A 20,411-nucleotide genomic window follows, 5' to 3' on the forward strand; every position below is an offset into this window, starting at 1 on the left:
AATTTCCAAATATGGAAATTGAATTTACGGGAGATTTAGTTCCAAAAAAATGTTGCTATTTTTTTAGCTGTGCTGCGTTACTCTCTCAGATGTCCAAGGGATGGATAATATTACGCAACAGAATTCATTTATATTTTAGATAACATAGAAATAAAAATTTACAAATTTGCATGTTTCTTATTCATAGGCAAATCCAAACCTATTTCAATTTTGTACATATTAATTAAAGAAAACACTTTAGAATTACAGTCAGAATTACTTTTTTTTTTTACCGTACTCCAAACTTCCAAATATCGGAATGAATTTGAATTTCGCGATCTTCATTTTTAATGAAATATACGGGAGAAATAGAGTGGCAATACGAGAGCCGGGAGGATCCAATAAAGTTAGCCCTAATAATGGAATTTCCGTGAAATACGGGAGAGTTGGTGATTTATCTGTTAACATTCACCATGTAATCGAGGGGTCCCGGGTTCGATACTCGGTGGAGGCACATAGTGGTTCGGATCCCACTTTTAACTGTAGGCCCAGTCCCAACTAGACTATATGTATATAAAGTGGCCTTAAAAAATTGAAACTGAACATGCACCCTTCGCTCGGAGTTCAGGGAGAGACAAGACAGTTGCTTTGAGATATGTAACAACCGCCACGTTAGGCAAATTTCAGTCATAGGTTTTATCTTATTCGTATGCTTTCAAGTTAATATCTTGCATTAATTTATTTATACTTAAATGTTTTCATATTTCATGTATATATTTGTGTTTTATCTTATGTTATTATTTAATATATTATTCCCGTATTTTTGCAACATTAATTTAGATTTTATAGACTAATTATTATCCTAATTAGTATATGCAAGGTTTTCATTATTTGTCAAATCCAAGATGGCTAGGATTATTTGACTTTCACGCAAATGTTGTTGGTTTAGCACAAGTTAAATACATTTCTTCCTAATACCGATATTTCACAACAATAGACAAGATTGAAGTAATTTTGTGTTCGTTATAAATCCGTAAACTAAGGATTCATTTAATCATGTGTATGTGCAAGGGCAAATATGAAATATTTTATAAAATCAGTTTCGTTATTTCTATCTGGTTCAATATTATAACGTTATAGCAAAGTATTTCTCCCTCTCTTTCAATAATATAACGTTATCCTATTCGCTGTTTACTTTAGGAATCGGGAATGACGATACGTGTATATGGCGACGTCAAAAGTTCCACGTTGGCATTCTTAATTGTTGCCAACCTTAATCAAAGCTTACTATCGCTAATTAGCATTAATGTGTCATATACATTATGAGCTTTCATTGAGTTATTTTTATGACCAGGGGGTCCCGGGTTCGATACCCGGTGGAGACATAGTGGATCGGATCCCACTTTAAACTGTAGGTCTAGTTCCAATTAGCCTTACTGTGCATAAAGTGGACTTAAAACACACAATCAATCAATTTTTATAGCATGAGTTTGTATCATTGTATAAAAGAACAATCTGTTATGCTGTGCCTCACGCCTGGGTAAGCTGGGTAAGCAGTTGAGGTCTTGCTGTTAACGGTGAAGGCGGTGCGCGAATTCTGTCGTGATAAATAAGTACTTATCACTGCCTACGAGCGAGCAGAACCCAACATATATTTTAAATTTGTGCGAATAAGTATGTACGCGAGCGATTCGTGATTAAAGTTTTTGGGCATTTTAATTATAAAGTATTTGAATTTTATTTGACGTGATGTGCTGCTCAGTGGTTACCTTCCTGGTAGATTGGGGATCGCCTTAATCCCGATCCCTGGGTGAGAACTGATGCTTCCAATTGACTAGCCGGAGCAAGGACCAAGGTGTTGCCAATTCGTGGCTTCATACCCTGGAGTTACGATTGTGGTGGCACATTGCACGCATATGTTTGGCAATGCAGAATATCACAAATATTTCACGTTACCATGGTAACTGGAACAACCTAAGTAGTTCATGGGTTCGTGTCTCTACCTTCTCTCCTGTGCAGGAGATAAAAGAAAGGGAAAGTAAATTTCAAAATGCCGTGTTGAAATTATGGGGGGGATAAGCGTTTTCTTTCGAAAAGTACGAAAAATCACTGTCGAGAAAGCATTTTCAGTATGCAAATAATAATAATAATAATAGTAATAATGGTGATGGTGATGATGATAACAATATAAATAATGATGATGATAATATAGGCTTACAAGTTGTATATATATATATATATATATATATATATATATATATATATATATATATATATATATATATATATATATATATATATATATATATATATACATACCTATATCATTTACTAAAAGGGCCTCCCCCATGGCGCAGTGGTAGCGTCATTGCCTTGTAATCAAGGGGTCCCGGGTTCGATACCCGGTGGAGGCACAAGTGGTTCGGATCCCACTTTAAACTGTAGATCCAGTCCCGATTAGCCTTACTGTGCATAAAGTGGACTTAAAACGCAACTCAAACCAAACCATTTTCTAAAAGTGTGACCCGACAAAAGATCTCACAATTCCTTTTCTGGGTACGCCACTGTCCGAAAGACAGATCCTATTTTTAAAAAAAATAACATATAAATTATTATTCATTTCAAGAAAACAACCTGGATATTGTTGAGTAATATTTGATCCAATGGCAGTTGGACTGATTAAGCAAGAGAATAAGGAAAGGCCTAATTATAAAGTAGATAAAGTAAATCTCATGAAGCATTCATTCTTTGCGCCACTTATTCAATTATTTATTTCACGCAGAAAATGAAATTTTCGAATCGTACGTGTTATTTTTAAAACAAAATAGTTCCGTGATTTGCTTGTGAAGCGCATTACACAACGTTCAATTCAATGTATTTCGTAAGAACCATTATCTGATGTATATAAAAATATGATTCGTATCAAGTTCTTTAATCAAATAACAATATTATCTGTAGTACATCCTGTGTCCAGAGTAGAACGTTTAACAATAGTTTCTCTCAAGTTCGCATTTTATCGATTTGGGTTATTATGCAGAATTATCAATTAAAATATGACTCTGCGTGATGTATTGACGAGAATATTAAAATATATATATTAAGAGAAAAGAATGGCATTGTGCAATCAATAAATATTATTTATTTTCTTCCAAATTTTGCAAATTAGTTTTGTTAGTGAATTAGAATAAATGTAAGGGCAAGGCTAAAAAAAACTAACTTTAATTTTGAAGATCACCGTAATATACATACATGTATGTGTATGTGTGTGTGTGTGTGTGTGTGTGCATACAGGGTGTCATTTTAATGACGCTCCCGGACCACAGAAAGGTATAGAGGACATCAAAACAAACAACTTTTCACAGTCACATTTTTCTATTTTGTGCATCGTTTCGGCGCTACAGTAGTTCAAAGAAATCCCGTTTTACCACCTTCACTTCTCCCTTCCGCTGGGATGACTGCTGGTCTTCTGGCTGGTAGGCTGTGACCTGTAAAAAAAAAAAGGACTCCAGATATTCGGTCTACTGTATGTATTCCAATCTTCGTTTTACAGTTCATAATGTGGTTGGTAGTCTGTTATTTTTCATAAAATTTGTGTGTTCCTTGCAACACTGCAGTTAACTGTTTCACCGCAGGAAATGACGTCACCCATGTTGTGTTGGTGGCGGCAAAACTGACTTTCTTGAACGACTGTTGCGCCGAAACGACATACCAACGAGAAAGATGTTGCTGAGGTCCTCTATACGTTTCTGTGGCCCGTGGGCGCCATTAAAATAATGACACCCTATATATTGACATGTGGAATATATATTTTGTGGAAAGACTCGAGGGAGACATTGTAAGAAAGAGCTAGAACTTAATCCAGACATCGACAAGACACTACAGAAGCTAACATTCCAACAATAGCGGAAGCATATGACGTCAAGAGACCCAGCATTCATCTATACTACCGGGTTCAAACCCGTCATCGTGCCCCTGTTCCCCCACGCCACTAAATCCGCCAATGCTAACGTAGGTTTCAAGTTTCAATATGTCATTGTTAGCACATTAAGTATTTCGATATAGCTTCATAAGGTAACTAAAGAATATAATCATATCTATATTTATACGTAACTATTTGGGATCAGTTATTTTGTGTGCAATGAGTAGAATTCTTTCCTGTTATATAATTCCTTTTCTTTATATAAAACTGATTCCATACTTCAGGCAAGAGCAACACTAAAAAAAATCAGGTCAACTTTTTAACGAGTGCTTCTCCTAGAAGTCAACAGTTTGTGTGACATTACAATACTCAATAGACAATTGTCAATGGAGAACAATATTTAGAGATAAGATAAGATTACTGTATACAGAGGTACCATTTGAGACACTTTTATCATTTGTGATAACATCAACGATAACAATAATGTTACTACACTTAATATCAATAACTATAATGGATCTTTAAATTGGAGAAGCAAGTTCAGTTTGGAAGTGGAGCAAATATTTGTGTTGAATGAAAATCTATTGGTAGAACTAAATGAAAGAATTTGCTCAGTTTCAGAAGATGAAGCCTTTGCTAGCAGTTTGCTTTATTGTTATGGTGGTTCAGGTATTGTACATTTTATTTATACACCTTTATATCTACTAAAGGTCAGTATCTACAGGTGGGCTTCAAGTGACGTCAGGATGAGCACAACTGCCATGTTTGTGGCCAATTTTGTTTTGTGTGTGAAAGGAAATATTGTGAAATAATGTGAGCTTCTTCTTTGAAACACCAAATACTGCACAATATACACTTCTCCAATTTTTACCTGGCGGCCTTGAATATTTTTCTAAGTTCACAAATCTTTAACGTGGCAACAGAGCTCTTGCGCACCAGCAGAGAGTAGCCAACTTTACTACAGGTCCCTTTACTAAACGAGAAACACTGTGCTAAAACATTTACATGCTTAGTTAGCTATAGCATGAAATGAGAAACTATATTCACCCATAACATATTCATATTCATTAACAGAGAAGAAAACTGAGAACTTAAGTGTGACGACAGCGATTCGACATGTCAAAATTGCAGTCAGAAAAACTGTTGTGAGGTTGGAAACACTGCACTTGCTAGTGGTCAACTGGGGGAAATCGTCGTTACGTTTGAACACAAAGGGACATAATTGCAAATAGTTGATGCAAAATAAATATAACAATACTTTGTAATGAGTGAGAATTATTAATTCTCACAATTTGCAGCGAAAATGCGTTCGTCGCCTGGAAAAGTGATAGCTTGCGCAGTCAATGCGTTTCAAGACCTTTGCTACCAGCGATGTTTGCTACACAACCCGACTACTGTATCGTGTTAAGTCCATTCTGAAAGTATTCCTTTGCTTCAGTAGTTTAAACGTAGAAGTGTATATCACCAAACACTGGGTATTATCGGATCATTAAAGTTTTTTTGTTTTTGTTTTAAGTCCACTTTATTCACAGAAAGGCTAGTCGGAACTGGACTTAGAGTTTAAATTGGGATCCGAACTACTATGTGCCTCCACCAGGTATCGAACCACCTTATCGAATTATTGAACGACTCTCTTTTTACTACTTTTACACTACTTTTTTTTTTAAAAAAAAAAACACTATTTTTTCCTATTTAGGAGTTGCATTGCGGAAAATCTCTTCTTTGTAAGTACTTAGTTTGTTATAGAAAGTTCCTTAAAATCTTTCAGGTTTCTGTACATAGGGGGTTTGTTATGTAGACGTATATTATTTTTTGCAAAGTTTAACACACCTAAACTTTCTGTTTATTGGTCCAAGCGTTTCGGATGTAAACGTGTCAAATTTAAAAGGTTTAACACTCTGTTTCCCTCATAAAGGGTTCAATTTTGGAAAAATGCATTCTTAGTGGGTACATACGTCACAAAAGGAAGACAACCTTAAACTTGAATGCATCTGGGTCCATGAAAGTGGGCTGTGATTTCATTAACCAGGCAGTGACGAAACACACTTTTAGAGGCTATATTAAGAACATAAATCCATATCGGGCATCATATATCTGTCAAATTGTATTTTAAATTCTGTATAAATGTCCATTATGTCACTTAAATATGGTGACATTGTACCTGGAATAAATAAATGAAAATTTAAATTTCAGGTTAACCCAGTGAAACTTTTTGGTAAAAATAATCAGAATACGCCTGCCAAAAACGATAGTAGAGGTAAGTAAACATTTAATTTAAAATAAAACAGTTCTTTAAATACTTTAGCTCCCTATTGTTTTTTATACATTTCAATACATTTATATTCCTGTAGAATAACCACCTGAAAAACAATTGTTATATCAAAAGATTTATGCAAAACGGAGAAACGCGAAAGTAGTGTAAGTGGGTTGTTTCAAAATAGCACTTTGTAGGTATGCATTTGTAGCCTCTTTTTTTTACTAATCGAATATCAGTTTTTGACATATTTTGACAATTTTTTGTCGATGTTTTTGCGTTTAGCGATGTTTTAGTAAAATTTCCCTTTTTTCCCACCTCGCACTTGGTAGGTATGCATTTGTAGCCTCTTTTTTTACCAATTGAATATCAGTTTTTGACATATTTTGACAATTTTTTGTCGATGTTTTAGCGTTTAGCGATGTTTTAGTAAAATTTCCCTTTTTTCCCACTCATACTTGGTAGGTATATTACGATCTTACGTGATATAACTTAACCTATTCATTTATTACGTGCTAAACTACACGAGAGCCTCTACGTGCTTTGACCTACTTAGGTAGTAGGTGGGATGGTATGTTCTGGAGCTACCCTTTGACCTCCTTTTTATTTTACGACGTTTTACGGACTAAACTAACCTACAATGAGAGAAAAAATGGACAGAAAAAGCTCTGGCATCACTTTTTAAGCTATTTTTTACCTCCTGCAAATTTAGCTCTTATGCTACCTCGCCCTTTGACCTACTTTTGAAATGACTTACGACATTTTCCTATAAGGAGGCTGTCTCCTCTTACTGTAAGGTCCCTCAGTGTAGTCTACTACAACCTGCTAATATAGGCTTCTGCTCTCAGTGTAATCCGTTTTTTTTTACGGACTAAACTAACCTACAATGAGAGAAAAGTGGACAGAAGAGAAGCTCTGGCTTCATTTTTTTTAGCTATTTTTTACCTCCTGCAAAATTTTGCTTTTATGCTAACTCGTCCTTTGACCTACTTTTGAAATAACTTAAGACATTTTCCTATAAGGCTGTCGTCTCCTCTTACTGTAAGGTTCCTCAGTGTAATCTACCACGACCTTGCTCTCAGCGTAATCTGCCACGATTTTTTTTTAAACTCATGTGTGATCTTCTACAATGTGTGCCCTCCACCCCCTGCTACGACCTAAACGGAACACCTCTCTCCTACGATGTTTTTGGGCCCTCTCTCCTCCTGCTACGATGTTTTTTCTCCTCATGATGCAAAAAAAAAAAAAAAAAAAAATGATATTGTAGCGACTGTGCCGCGTGAAGGGCACATGTTCAGTGAACAAATAGGAGAGCTTGGGAGAGAGTACAAGCAAGCGTCCCCCCCCCCCTCAATTTTTTTTTTCAAGAATTCGATTTGTCGAGTTAGTTTTTTGATCCTAAAAAACATTCTGCAAACCTATTAGAGTGCTTTGGATGTGTTTTAGATTAAAAATTTTGTAATTGGGATTGTAGATAAGCCATTCTTGCTCGACGAAGGCAATATATTTTAAAACTGCTCCGTGACCCTCTCGTTCTTCACGTCGTACGCGAAAGACTACTCGGCGATCAGGATGACGCTGCACACGGTGTCCTCGGGCAGCGCGTCGTGGAACTCGCAGACGACCTTGATGTTGGTGCGATCGTTGACCACAACCTGCTTTCTCTTAGATGTGTTGATGACGAACATCGGCCTGCGCGCTTTGAATTCGCTGGGCGTGTAGTACATGTCCACGCTTCCCTCGGTCACGCGTTTGTAAGCCGAGAACGCTTCGTAAAGTTTGAGGTAATCGTCTTTGGTCATGTCGAGGTTGTAATTTTCGAGCGGGAACACTTCGTTCCTACCGTTCTTGAGATAAACGTTATTGATCTTGTAGTCTTCGAACTTGCTGGAATCTTTTTCCTGATTGTTATCGCGCCCGGTCTGAAAAAGCACTACGACGAAATCTGGCATGTCGAACTGTATGTTGTTGAACTGAGTCGTCACGTCGAATTCCATGTGACTTCCAGACGCCATCTTCTGCTCGCACTGGTAACCGTGAAAGTGAATCGGTACCTGTGGATTTTTCAAGATCTCGGCTTTGTACTTGAGGGCGTAGTTCGTCTCGTATTCCACCACCGGCATTCTCAACTCCATGCTCCGGATGACGCACTTCGCTGCTTCGGGTAATGTGTTGGGCAGCGGCGTGATACCGTCGGCGTTCAAGTTACTGTATCGCATCAGTGCGTCGTTGTCGTTGGCCGCTCTTCGAAAGCTGATCCTCAGTCCTACCTTCCACATGATCTCCTTGTAGTCCGAGAAGAAACCGGGAAGCAGACGCATGGGAAAGAGCACCGTGTGACTTCTCGTCGATATTTTGGTCCCCGCTTCGAATCCCCCCGCTTGGTAGTACGCTGCGTCCGTTTTGGATAATTTCAATGTTCCCACCGCCGTCGACGTGATGCCTGGATAATCTATTCTGTCGATGACCGTACCGTGTTTCCTCACCTCCACCTGCGAGAACAGGTGAGGCACGAAGTTGTCCACGAGTTTCAAATTGGCATTGGGCGGAAACGTTTCTCCGTTTTCCTTCTTCACCACGTCGAATTGAAGGTAGAGGTCCGCTCTGTGAGGATGAACGTACCCATCCCCTACGTCCACGTCGTATTCGATCTCCCGGTTCGCTTCGTTGAGATTGGCGAACGTGCGACGGTTGGGAGGGAAAGATTGCAATTCGTAACTTTCGATTTGCTCCATTTTCACTACGTGTGTTATTTATTATACGTTGATCTCCACGATGGCAGTGGTCGTTGCACCTGCGAAATCCACCAAGTCTCCTTTCTCGTTCGTCACCACCAACTCTATGTCGTCTATGCGGTTGCGACATACTGGAAAATAGATTGGCGAAGAGGGTGTGTAGATGATCGGTTCCATGAATTCGGAACTTGGTTTGAAAGTGGCGATGATTCCCGTCTGCTTGTGACTTCCCACCAACCCCCCGTCCGAAGATTTAGTGATCATGCCTTCCGCCACGTTGCAGTGTACGTTCAGAGTCTCTATGGCTAGAAATTTAGGAATATTGGTTGCTACGTGCTTGATGCCAGCTTCGAGTTTTGGGTGATTGTTCTCGAAACCTAAAAGTTCTCCCATGGTGCCCAGATCCACGGTCTCCGTAGCGGACACGATTTCCACTCTGTGCGTGACCGAATTTTGAGAAAGGTACGTGCATTTGGGTAACTGAGCTTGCAAAGTAGAAAGATTGTATTGGCCTGGCGTGACGACGATATGTTCGCTTCCGACGCTAATTTTGTTGTTGTGCTGCGTGACGTTAGGTATGAGGTACATGCTGTAGAATGCACGCAGAGCTACGGATTTAGGATAGACGATGTCGTCGTGCAGCGTGAGTTTCAAGATCGAAGATTCGCTCGTGAGATGGAACACGCCCATCGTGGTGATGCTGTTTCAGGTTCCACAGTGATTTCTGGAAATCTTCCACCTGCGGCTTATTTATTTTAGAGAGAAACGCGAGCATGGAGAGACAGAGATGACCGCAGTTCACGTCTCCGAAATCTTGAATGCGTTCGTCGTTGTAGTATATAGAGGTTTTGTTCGTTTTCAGATAATGAACTAAATTTGTAGGTGGAACACCTCCGAAAGAATCGAAAACAAATGCTTTATTGTTTGCGTAGTGATAACATATCCAATGCGTGCCTGGATTTTCTTGACTGTCCAAGTTGACTACGCCGCATTCTCTTTTTTTAACGGTTGAAGGTAACGAGTCGGACATGAAAACTCCTCTGAAGTGTTTGATTTGTAATGGTTTGATCAGAGATTCAATGTCTCGGTTGGTGAGTGCTGCTGTTTCTTTTTTTTTAACTTCCTCATGACGCCCTTCCCCCCTTTCTTCTCCATGGCCAGGTTGTGACGTTTCTGTTCTTCCAATTCCGCCTTGTTCTTCTTCGAGTCGATCACGGTTTTCGCGATGGCGGCGCTTCCGCCAGCCAAACTTCCAACGGCCCCCAATGCTGCCAGGATGGCCGGGATGCTGAATATGAAACCTCCGATCTTTTGCTGTTTCCGCGAACGCTGCAACCGTCTCAATTGTGGTGTGCTGATAAGCAATTTCATTCCGTGTCCTTTCGTCAAGCAAGAACGTTTCTTCTCGCGTTGTTTCTTGGTGAGTAACCCATCGAGGGCACCTAGATTTTTTAGATTGGAGTATGGTATCTGGTACACGACACCCTTGGGCTTCATGTTGATGCTCTATATATATTTTTTTTCACGGTATGTTATTTATATATATAAATGTTCTGAGATTTTTTGTTTCGTGTAATTTTTTTTTACAGTATGTTATTTATATATATGTTCTGAGATTTTTTTTTGTTTCCCTCTCTCGTGTAATTTTTTTTTTCAAGGGATGTTATTTTATATATACTCCGCGCAGCCCCGTTACACAAATTCTATTACGTGCTTTGTTTTCTTTCCAAGAAGTTCCTTTGTCCCCTTGTACACGATTCGAGTTTTGTTGTCGATTAAAAGAGATAGCTTCTCGTCGGATAACATGTTAGCGTATCGATCTGGTAAAAATAGACTGTATTGTCCGTCGAGCAACAGACGCAGCTTGGGACCGTACTGGGTAGAAACCGATTGAACCGGAAGTTATCGTGTAAGGTTTGCCGACTTCCAATTCCTGAATTTTTACATACTCGACTGACAAATTTAGCATTTGTTTTAGCGCTTGGAGGTCACTCATTTTTTTTCACTCATATCGAAGAGAAATTTTCAGAGTGTTAGAGAAATTTAATTTTTTTTCACTATGTGTGTTATTTACATATACTTTTTTTTCACGAGATTTTTGTATCGAAGATTTTTTTTGTGTGTGTGTTAGAGGAAGAAAGTCCGTGCTTCGGAAAACGCGATGATGTGCGTGATGATTTCTTCGGTCTCCTGTTTAGACTTGCGCCAATCATCCGTGTATCGTCTTCTCCCCTGCCTCGCCTCGTGCAGTTCATCCAACCTATCGTTTAATTTTTCCCCTGCGGCCGAAAGAAGAGTGTCGAGATCACCGCACCTCATGCAACTGATCTCCCGAAGACGGTCCTTGACAGCCATTTCACAAGGGATGCGAAAATCCGGCGTTGATCTCGCTACGATTAAAAGTTTTTTAACATCTCCGTTTACTGCCTGTTTAAATATTTTACATAGCAGTTCGTGCGGCAAATCGGTTATACAAGACATGTTGTTTTTTTACTGTATGTTATTTATTTATACACCCCACCCAAATTTTTGTTTCGTGTTCATGGCGATGGTGGTGCCCAGTGCTGCAACTCTTTCACCCAGCGAAGCGTCTCTGCTGACGAACCTTTCGAAAGCTGCATGCTCTAACTTTCTGTCTGCTTCGTGACGTGCGTCCAGATCGGTGCGAGTGGTGTTGTAGGCGATGTCGTGATCTTTGCATGCGGCGTCCAACGGATTCACACCCTTGTCTCCTCTCTCCAATCTTTTCTCGAGTTTGGTACCCGGTCCGCAGTACTGGTAGCCAGGTAAATGCATCTCGAAAGGTAACTTGTTGATGATGTCGTTCACGAGTCCCTTTCCTTCGGCCACGTTCCAGAATCTCGGAGGCAGCGTGTTGATAATTTTAATGAGGTAGCCGATGCCCTTGTCGTCGTTCACGATGAAGTTGGAAAGTTTCGTGCTGATCATGTCCACGATGCCAACCTTCTCGTTGTAGAAATTACGATTGCCTGCATTCTCTTCGCCGGCTATCACCAACAATCGGTCGACGAGCTTCCTCACGTCGTCCACCCAAACAAATTCTTTGGGTAACGTGTTGTAGCGTTTGACGCCGCTGCCTGTTTTGACCTGGTTCCAAATCGGTTTGATGAGATTCCTGTACTTCTCACCGCTGCTCGATTTCACCCTATTCTGCGAGGCATCGTTGTTCTGGTACAAGGCATCCGTCATGATCAGAATTTCCTTGTAACTTTGGTAATCTTCGTCGGTGTAATCTTTCGGCTGCTTTTTGGCGACGAGTTCCCACAGTCCCACCGTACCCGGATACCTGGTCCAACTATCCTTCTCGCCTAAATTAACTTTAATGTCGTTGCCTTCGAAGGTCACTTTCGATTTTCCAATCTTCCACACGACACCGCCTTCGTTGGTTTCCGAACACTTCGTCCTTGTCGAACTTCCCCGTGCTCAGGTAGTCTCGTGCCAAAGGTCCCAACTCGATCTTATCCGAAGACGTGCTACCTATGGCTCGACGTCGTGTCGGTACGTCCTTCAGTTCGAACGGCGTCGAAGGAATGCTCGAAATGGGCGTGGGTACAGCGTAACTTTTAGCTGCGAGTGGTACGAGTTCGTTGATCAAATTTTTATTTTGTTCCGTGACACTTTTAATTTCTTTACCTAGACCGCTGATGGCGTCGATCACAGGTTGATCTTGACGTTTCTTCTCTTCGTAGGATCCGCGATTCTCGGATTTCCAACCTTTGAAGCGCTTCACGAGGTATTCCCGCAACTTGAGATTTTCGTCTTCTTGAAATTGACGTTTTGACATTTTTCTATATACGTTGAAACGTTTCTGAAACGTCGAATTCTCAGCCTATACGTTCGGTTCTCCTAGTTTTCTGCTGTCACCCGCTTGAGACTATCCACTTTTTCTAACACTCACTTTTTGTTGTAATGGTTATTTTATATATGCTTGTCAGACGTTTGAAAAAAAAGAACGTTTTTTTTTTTTCAAATTTTATTTTTTAGATTCTCACGACCTTTGATTTTTTTGGGGGATTTTTTTCTTCTTGTTGCAAATCCGAAATTGTCCTCTTGTTAGCCTTTGAGACGTCTAGATAAACGTTTATTTTATTCTTATATTTTCCATGGTTTGCTTTTCGAGTCATGTCGATGGTCACGAATCCGAAATCGCCACGGTTCCAACAGTGGGAGCAGAATTTAGAAAATAGATTGTAATTTACGTCAGCCCCTACGTAATCATCGTGTGCGTGTTTTAAATTGGTGTGGTCTTGTCGAAACAAGCAAATGAAATTAGCGTTGTCGCGTAGCAGTTGTTTCGGAACCTTGGAAAAAGTTTGTGCCAGGTAGAAACAATCCAATCCTTTGTGACGACCTCGAGTGAAAAAATTACGAATCTCGTTTTGATTTTCCAAGGTCATGTCGTCGAACACCACAACGGAATTCTCGAGACAATCGTCCAGTGGAATGATTGCAGTTGCGAAAGTTGCAATGCCCAGTCCCTCGTACAGTTTCATAAGTTGCTGGTATTTCGGTTGTTCGAGACTTTTCGAAAATACGTAGAGGTGTCTGTTTTCCCAGTCTAACCAATTGGGTGAGAGGATAAAATTATCAATGAGCAGTGTCGTCTTCCCGCACCCCGAAGGTCCTACGATCAGACACCGTATGCTGTCGGGGAGCAATTCGCCGTTCCTTTTCTTCGTTCGACTTTCCGAATCAGGTAAACGTTTCACGACATTCCACGTACTCATAGAATCACTTCGTTCGAATCGATCCAACTCGTGTCCGGAAGTTACAGCCATTTCACCAAAAGTTTGTCACCTTTCTTGCGCAAAACTTTTTCGATAAGGTACGTGTCGGGGTATTTAGTTTTAGAGAGTTCCTCCACGTAGAAGCGCCCCAATAAAATTTCACCGCCACTGTCCTTTATTATATACGTGTGACGGTTCCCGGGTAAAACTCGAACCACGGTAAAAAGTTCCGTGCTCCAGTTTCGTGTGAAACCCCTGTCGAACGTTCGCTTCAATTTACTGATCCTCACCTGGTCTCCAATTTTGTATTTAGCTTTTTTTGTCGTGGGTGTGTACTTTGGACAGTAAACGCTGGAAATTAAACGTTGCTCGTCGGACTTGGTAACGTCAGCTGGCTTCATGCCTATCGTTCTGTGCACCGTGTGATTATAGTCGTTAACGAGTTCCGGAAGAATGGTGACCCACTTGTAGCTTCCCTGAAGCGTGAAGCGTGACCACATGCGCGATTTCAGAGTGCGATTAAATCTTTCCACGATGCTGGCCTTGACGTCACTGAAGGTCGAGTAATGTCGAACGTCGTGTTTCCGAATAAACTTTTGGAATACGGCATTGTAAAATTCCTTCCCTTTGTCCGTGTGCAGAAACCGAGGTCGTCTGCCGCCGCTTTCGCGAAAAGTTGTCTCGAATGCTTCCGTGACGCACGTTCCCGTTTTCGCCTTCAAAGGTAGAGCCCATGCGAATTTCGAAAATGTGTCTATGACGGTGAGGAGGTACTTGTTGCCCTTGTTCAATTTATGTACGTTTTTTAACTTGCCGCTACTCATCTCCACGAGGTCACTTTCCCAGAGGTCGTCGATTCCCTTGGTCACCACCGCCAAACATTCGTAGTTGCGGCGTGCAGGTTTATGCAATTCTTCGACGATGGCTTGCCTAGACATTTTTAGAGATTACGTTTGAAGAGAAGCACGAGCGTGATGGGATTCAAAAAGGGTGGCACCTCACTTGTCTCCTGCAAAGTAATCAAATCGCTCCTCAACTTTTTAACTCGAATATCCAACATGAGAATCTCTTCTGCGTGGTCTACACGCTTGGTGTGGCCGAAAATGTCGTTAGGCATTTTTGGTTAACGGTTATTTATGATAGGATAGACGATTCGTAATTCTACGAAGAGAGGAATGAGTTTGTCGTAATCTCCGAGGAGTTCCACGTATAAACAATCTCCTGCTGAAACATCGTACGCCATGTTAGAAAGTACCTTGTCGTGCTTCATTCGAAAAATGTTCTTGCCGCTAGATCGGAATTTCGTAAAAAGGTAAATTGTTGTTGAAGACGTAAAAGGTTTTACCAACGTCTCCATTGTTTGCTTTCGGAAACCAAAGAGATTCATTGTCCTTGCTAGTTACTTATTGTGTATGTGAGACAGTTTAAGTTTATTTTTTTTTCAATTGCATTGCCTACAATTTTTACTAATTTCTAAACGATAGTGTCCCCAAGGCAACGTGTGGATTCCACAAGACAAAATACATCTTTTATCGTCATGCGGATCTAATGCTACTTTCCTAACTTTGTTTGTTGTAATCACGTGGTCTACACTTTGGATTCTTTGTTCTATACTTAGTATCGTCGATTGTGAGTAAAGGCAATCGATGTAATCGTGGAAGGTGAGTTTGTTCTCCACCGTATTCTTGCCCACACCTTTTGCTTTCTTCGTGACGCTACTCTCTGTTCTCATGGCATACATTTTCGAACGCAAACCTGCGAACTCGACAATAATATCACCGTTACATTCATCTTTCAGTTTACCTAGGACTTTTTTGTTGAGGGATGGAATCCCAAATCTGTTGGGTTGAGGATATGCAGAAGTATCGAAATACTCGAGCATGGAAGGATTTTTTATGTCTTCATAGAGGTTAGGTGTTTGTATGCTGTAAATGAAGCTGTCGGTGTCCGTGTACAAAAGTAATATCTTATCATCGAAGAAGGGTTTCATCACGTCGTAATGAAATTCGAACATGTAAAGTTTCGACAAGTCGAGAACTGTTGCGCCAACGTAAATTGGTTTTCTGAATTTCATCAATTTTATATCAAGATTGAAAAGTGCCAAATTCTCGTTGTAAATTTTTCTCGACTTGAATCTAGGATCGGCCACCCATTTCATGCAGTTATTTTTATCCGAAACCAATTTCACGTCTACATGATTCCGCACGTTTTCCATCGTCTTGCCATACACCGCGTTATTCATCAATTTAAAAAAATCTTTGTCTAAATCGGAAATGGCAACCATCCTATGTTGCGTGTTTGTTTCAATGTACGGTTTGAGCCACTCGGAATGTTTAAACCTGAGGACTCTTCTAATATTCGCTACCTTAGCACCCTTCCCGATCAAGAATCGGAGATTCGAGTAATGAACAACGTATCTCTTTTTCCCCTCTAGAGTCAATAAAAGCTTGCGTTGATTAGAATGAGGCGAAGATTTGAACTCGGATGCCGGTGGTAAATCGCTGAACAGATCGTGTAAATGGTCGGGGAATTCGATATCCACCTCTGCGAAGAAGCCATACTCACTATCGTCGAAATTTTCTACGTCTACTGATGCCCATTCGAATCCCCCGTAAGGAAGTTTCTGTACCATGGCATGTCCGTAGAGATTATTAACGTCGGCGTAGAAGATGTAATTCGATGCTCGATTTGAATCATAATCTTCTTTCATGTGCACGTTTTTGGCTTTTGCATATCTCTGCACACATTGTACAGTGTCTCTCAAAAAATTTAGGACAACGACATTTTAAACTAGGCAACCCAATTTACACAAGCCGTTGGTGGGTTGCGTGCAGAGTTATGCTCAATTTCAGGGTTGCCACATGCACAATAGATATTTATAAAACACGCGAAAGAAATATAAACAAGTATTATTGTATAAAATTATTAAAAATATCACTATTATATCGCAAATGACAAAATTCTTTCTGAAAGAAAAAAATAGGTTTTCTAGTATTTCATCGCTGATGAGTCTACAGAAAGGAAAAGAGGTGAGAGGAAACGAAAGGTCACAAAGGAGAGGAGAAAGAGAAAGCGAAAGGAGAAGAGGAAAAGTAGAGGAGAGAAGAAAGATATGATAGAGAGGTCTCGGAAATCTCCTATGGGGCATGTTCCTGGGTAAACAAAAAATAATCGATCAGACAATTCGATTATCGAAGGCGATAAAATAACCTCCGGTTGACCAAGTTGCCAATATAAATAAATGGAATACAGATTGTCTTCGAGCTTACATTGTTAAAAAAAGAGCGGATACACGTATTACTATCCCAATAATTATTCAATACGTTTTTTTGTTTGTCAGGAATTATCACTTAAACTATTGCATGTTGAGCTGGTGCCTACCTAGCCGCCTCTGTTGAAATCTACCATTCTTCAGATTCTCTTTAAAATTCGACTCTGGTCACTTGTAACGTGCTGGGTGCGATAAGAAGCGGCCTTGAATAGCGTGAGTGAGTCACTTTGATCGCGAGCAAGCTAGACTACCAAGCTTGTCTGCCTTTGAAAACCAAGTCATTTTTTTTCACGGTTTCCGAACGCGATTGCTATTGTAGAAGTATATATTCTCTCAAAAGAGCAAGAAAGGAAATTCGACCAATGTTCTCCCGTCGTTTAAAACCAAATATTATCTATTAAACGAAAAGTTCACGATTGTCAATAAACGGTTTAACCTATCTGAGCATAAGGTGAATGTAAATACTAAATTTAATAGAAAGGTTCTCCAAAATTTCTCTTCCACTGTCTACGTAAGGTCAGTACCCACGGGAGGGGCCATGTGGGCCATGCTTCCCCCTCGAACCCTAAAATATTTAACTGTGAACCTATAAATAAATAAATATGAAAATAACATCGTCGATTTTCGAAATGTGTAAGAATTTCAATTTTGCTCTTGTATAAATGAATCTGTTTCTTGCGCAAAAGTCTTCAAGCTGCAATATTGGGTGGTTTTAGTTTTATAATCATTGATGCAAGGCTACCAGACGTCCGATTCACCGATTTAGTCAGGATAGTGCGTTACTTTCAATCCCTGTCCCGACTTTTTCGAACTGCAATCGTGATGCAAAAATGTCTCTTTATTATTGTTTTTTTTTTTTTTTTTGTTAACTCACAATTAGACATGTTTTTTATTGTATGAATAATTCTAAGTACGCAACATAGAATTATCATGACTTTTTAATGGCGTTCGCACTATTTGAACTATTTTGTAATATCTGTCTGTCTGTCTGTCTCTCTCTCTGGTCTACGTCAATGACAGAAATGCAAGCAATATTCTTATTTATTTTTAACCCCAATTAAAGGAAAGTGTAAGCATTTAAAAGAAATAAGAAAGATCATCACTGTTGCTCTTCCTTATAAATTGTTGTTCCTCGAGGAAGAAAAATTAGAAGGATTTAGTCCAGCACCTTAACACAGTGTGCCACGAGTCTCTCTTGACTAACACTGTCAAATGTGAAGTGATTTTATGAATAAAATTTTCCGCCTGTTTACGTATAACGTTGCACAGATTTGGTAGTTCGCAAACGGTGTAATTATTTCGTGTTATCTTACGCAACAGCAAATACATTTCATAAGACTGTTCTGGACACAAGACTTGCATCAGTAAACAAGCATTTTGTCTGTTAGAGTATCACAGGAAAAGAACATCGTCCTGTAATATTCAAGCCTCTAGATATTTTCCATTAGTAATGCCTAATCACAATAATAAGTTAGAAGAAATAACTCGCATTTTCACAACTACCAATATTCTCGTTTTTAATTACTTCGAAAATTATTTCTCGAAGATATCGGTTATACTACAAGAAAGCAAATCAAAATTAAAGTAAAAGTTCAACTACACGTATACCAAACGACATTTACAATATTGGAGGGACAGAATACTTAAAAAAATATATTGTTTCATTCGAAGGTAAAGGCGTAGTGTAGTGGTTCTTCTACCTGGTTTAAGGAGCTAAAGGTTGTAGGGTAGTGGTTACCGTTCAGGATTGTCAATCTGATGGTCGTAGGTTCAAACCCTTCCGCTGGCAGAAAATTTTCGTAAGTTTTAGACATATCCCATTGTGTTCATTGTCCACGCCGTGTGAAACGGAATGATTCAGTTTGGAATTAACGATGGGGGAGGGGAAATATTGAATTACAAAATCTCTATTTCAACGAACCGAGAAGTGGAGAAAAATTGAATAATTCTTATAAATATTAAAAATTACGTTCATTTTTTTAGTGGTGTAATCGCAGGTAAAATCAAAGATCTTACATGGAGGATTTTAATTTGCTCTGAACTCAGCCAAAAGGCATTTCGCACCGATCTAATATATTCTCCAATACATTTCAAAATGTTATTGAATGTTTCATGTCGATAATTTGACCAATGCATCCATTCTTGACGCTCAGACGGTATTTTCTGCAACTACCTCTTCTCTCCAGTTCCTTCTCCTTCTTCTCTCCCCTCTTTCCGTTCTGCTTTTATCTCATATCGCCTTCCCTACTTTTCTCGCATCTTATCTCCATCCCACTCTTCTCCACTCGTCTTATCTCCTTTCCTGTCTTAGATTTTCGACTCCACTGCACTATTCTCTCTTTTTTCGTTCTTCTCTTTTTCTCTCCTTTACTCTACCCTCCACTTCCCTCTTCTCGTCTCCTCCTCTCCTCTCCTCTCGTTTTCCTCCTCTTTTCTCTTCTTTGTTCTTTTTCCTCATCTCTCCTCCAATCTTTTTCCATTCTCCTCACTACATCTCCTCTCCTCGTCTATCATATCTTTCTTCTCTCCTCTACTTTTCCTCTTCTCCTTTCGCTTTCTCTTTCTCCTCTCCTTTGTGACCTTTCGTTTCCTCTCACCTCTTTTCCTTTCTGTAGACTCATCAGCGATGAAATACTAGAAAACCTATTTTTTTCTTTCAGAAAGAATTTTGTCATTTGCGATATAATAGTGATATTTTTAATAATTTTATACAATAATACTTGTTTATATTTCTTTCGCGTGTTTTATAAATATCTATTGTGCATGTGGCAACCCTGAAATTGAGCCTAACTCTGCACGCAACCCACCAACGGCTTGTGTAAATTGGGTTGCCTAGTTTAAAATGTCGTTGTCCTAAAACTTTTGAGAGACACTGTACCATCCCGCCCCGAATCCCCCTCTCGATGAAAAGTAACATGTCCACGTCCGATATCAGTTCCAGCTTGACCTTTGTCTGGAATAACATTGCCGACCACGCTAATCCCGGTAGGCTGTAGAAATACGCTGGATCTAATTTGTAAATATTCGTTGCCGTTTTCCTGAACGCTTGAAAAACATCCGCGAGTATCGTTACGTCTAATTTTAAGTAGGCATCGTGGTAGTCTCCGAGTGTCCTACATTCTAATTTCTCCCACATGCGTTGCGCGTGTTGGTATTCTTCGTCCGTGATTCCCTTCTCTCTGAGTCTGCTGTAAAATTCTCTTGGAGGTGGGAGAGCGTCGTCATTAAATTTAGAATTATCAGTAACGTATTCGTAAGGATAAATCCCTTTACGTCTAACGAGTTCTATGTCTACGTTGGGAAAACTAGCTTTTGTAATTTTGAATTGTTCGTCTAAAAGTTTGCTGGCAAGAGCGTCCAGGCTGGCAGACAGAAATCTGTACGAATCCAGAAACCTCATCTCGATGGTATTTTTAGTCTCAGGAATCATAACTTTCTTACTTATAGAGATGTATCGTTCTTCGTTTTGAGCAAGAATATCTATTTTTTGAGCGTCGTATCCGAG

At 39.8% G+C, this 20,411-nt stretch overlaps 1 protein-coding gene across 1 annotated transcript in view; it reads left to right on the plus strand.

Annotated features, from left to right (window-relative positions):
• Nucleotides 1-4,427: 4,427 nt before the first annotated feature.
• LOC146000075 (brachyurin-like) overlaps nt 4,428-20,411 on the plus strand; it is a 106,862-nt gene continuing 90,878 nt past the window's right edge. Inside the window, exons 1-2 of the mRNA XM_083137405.1 lie at nt 4,428-4,567; nt 6,092-6,155. Coding sequence (XP_082993531.1) covers nt 4,496-4,567; nt 6,092-6,155 — 136 coding nt within the window. The 5' untranslated portion in view covers nt 4,428-4,495. The remainder of the gene's footprint in view (nt 4,568-6,091; nt 6,156-20,411) is intronic.

Source organism: Lepisma saccharinum, chromosome 16 (assembly GCF_977018435.1).
Source record: "Lepisma saccharinum chromosome 16, izLepSacc3.1, whole genome shotgun sequence".
Taxonomy (NCBI): Eukaryota; Metazoa; Arthropoda; class Insecta; order Zygentoma; family Lepismatidae; genus Lepisma; species Lepisma saccharinum.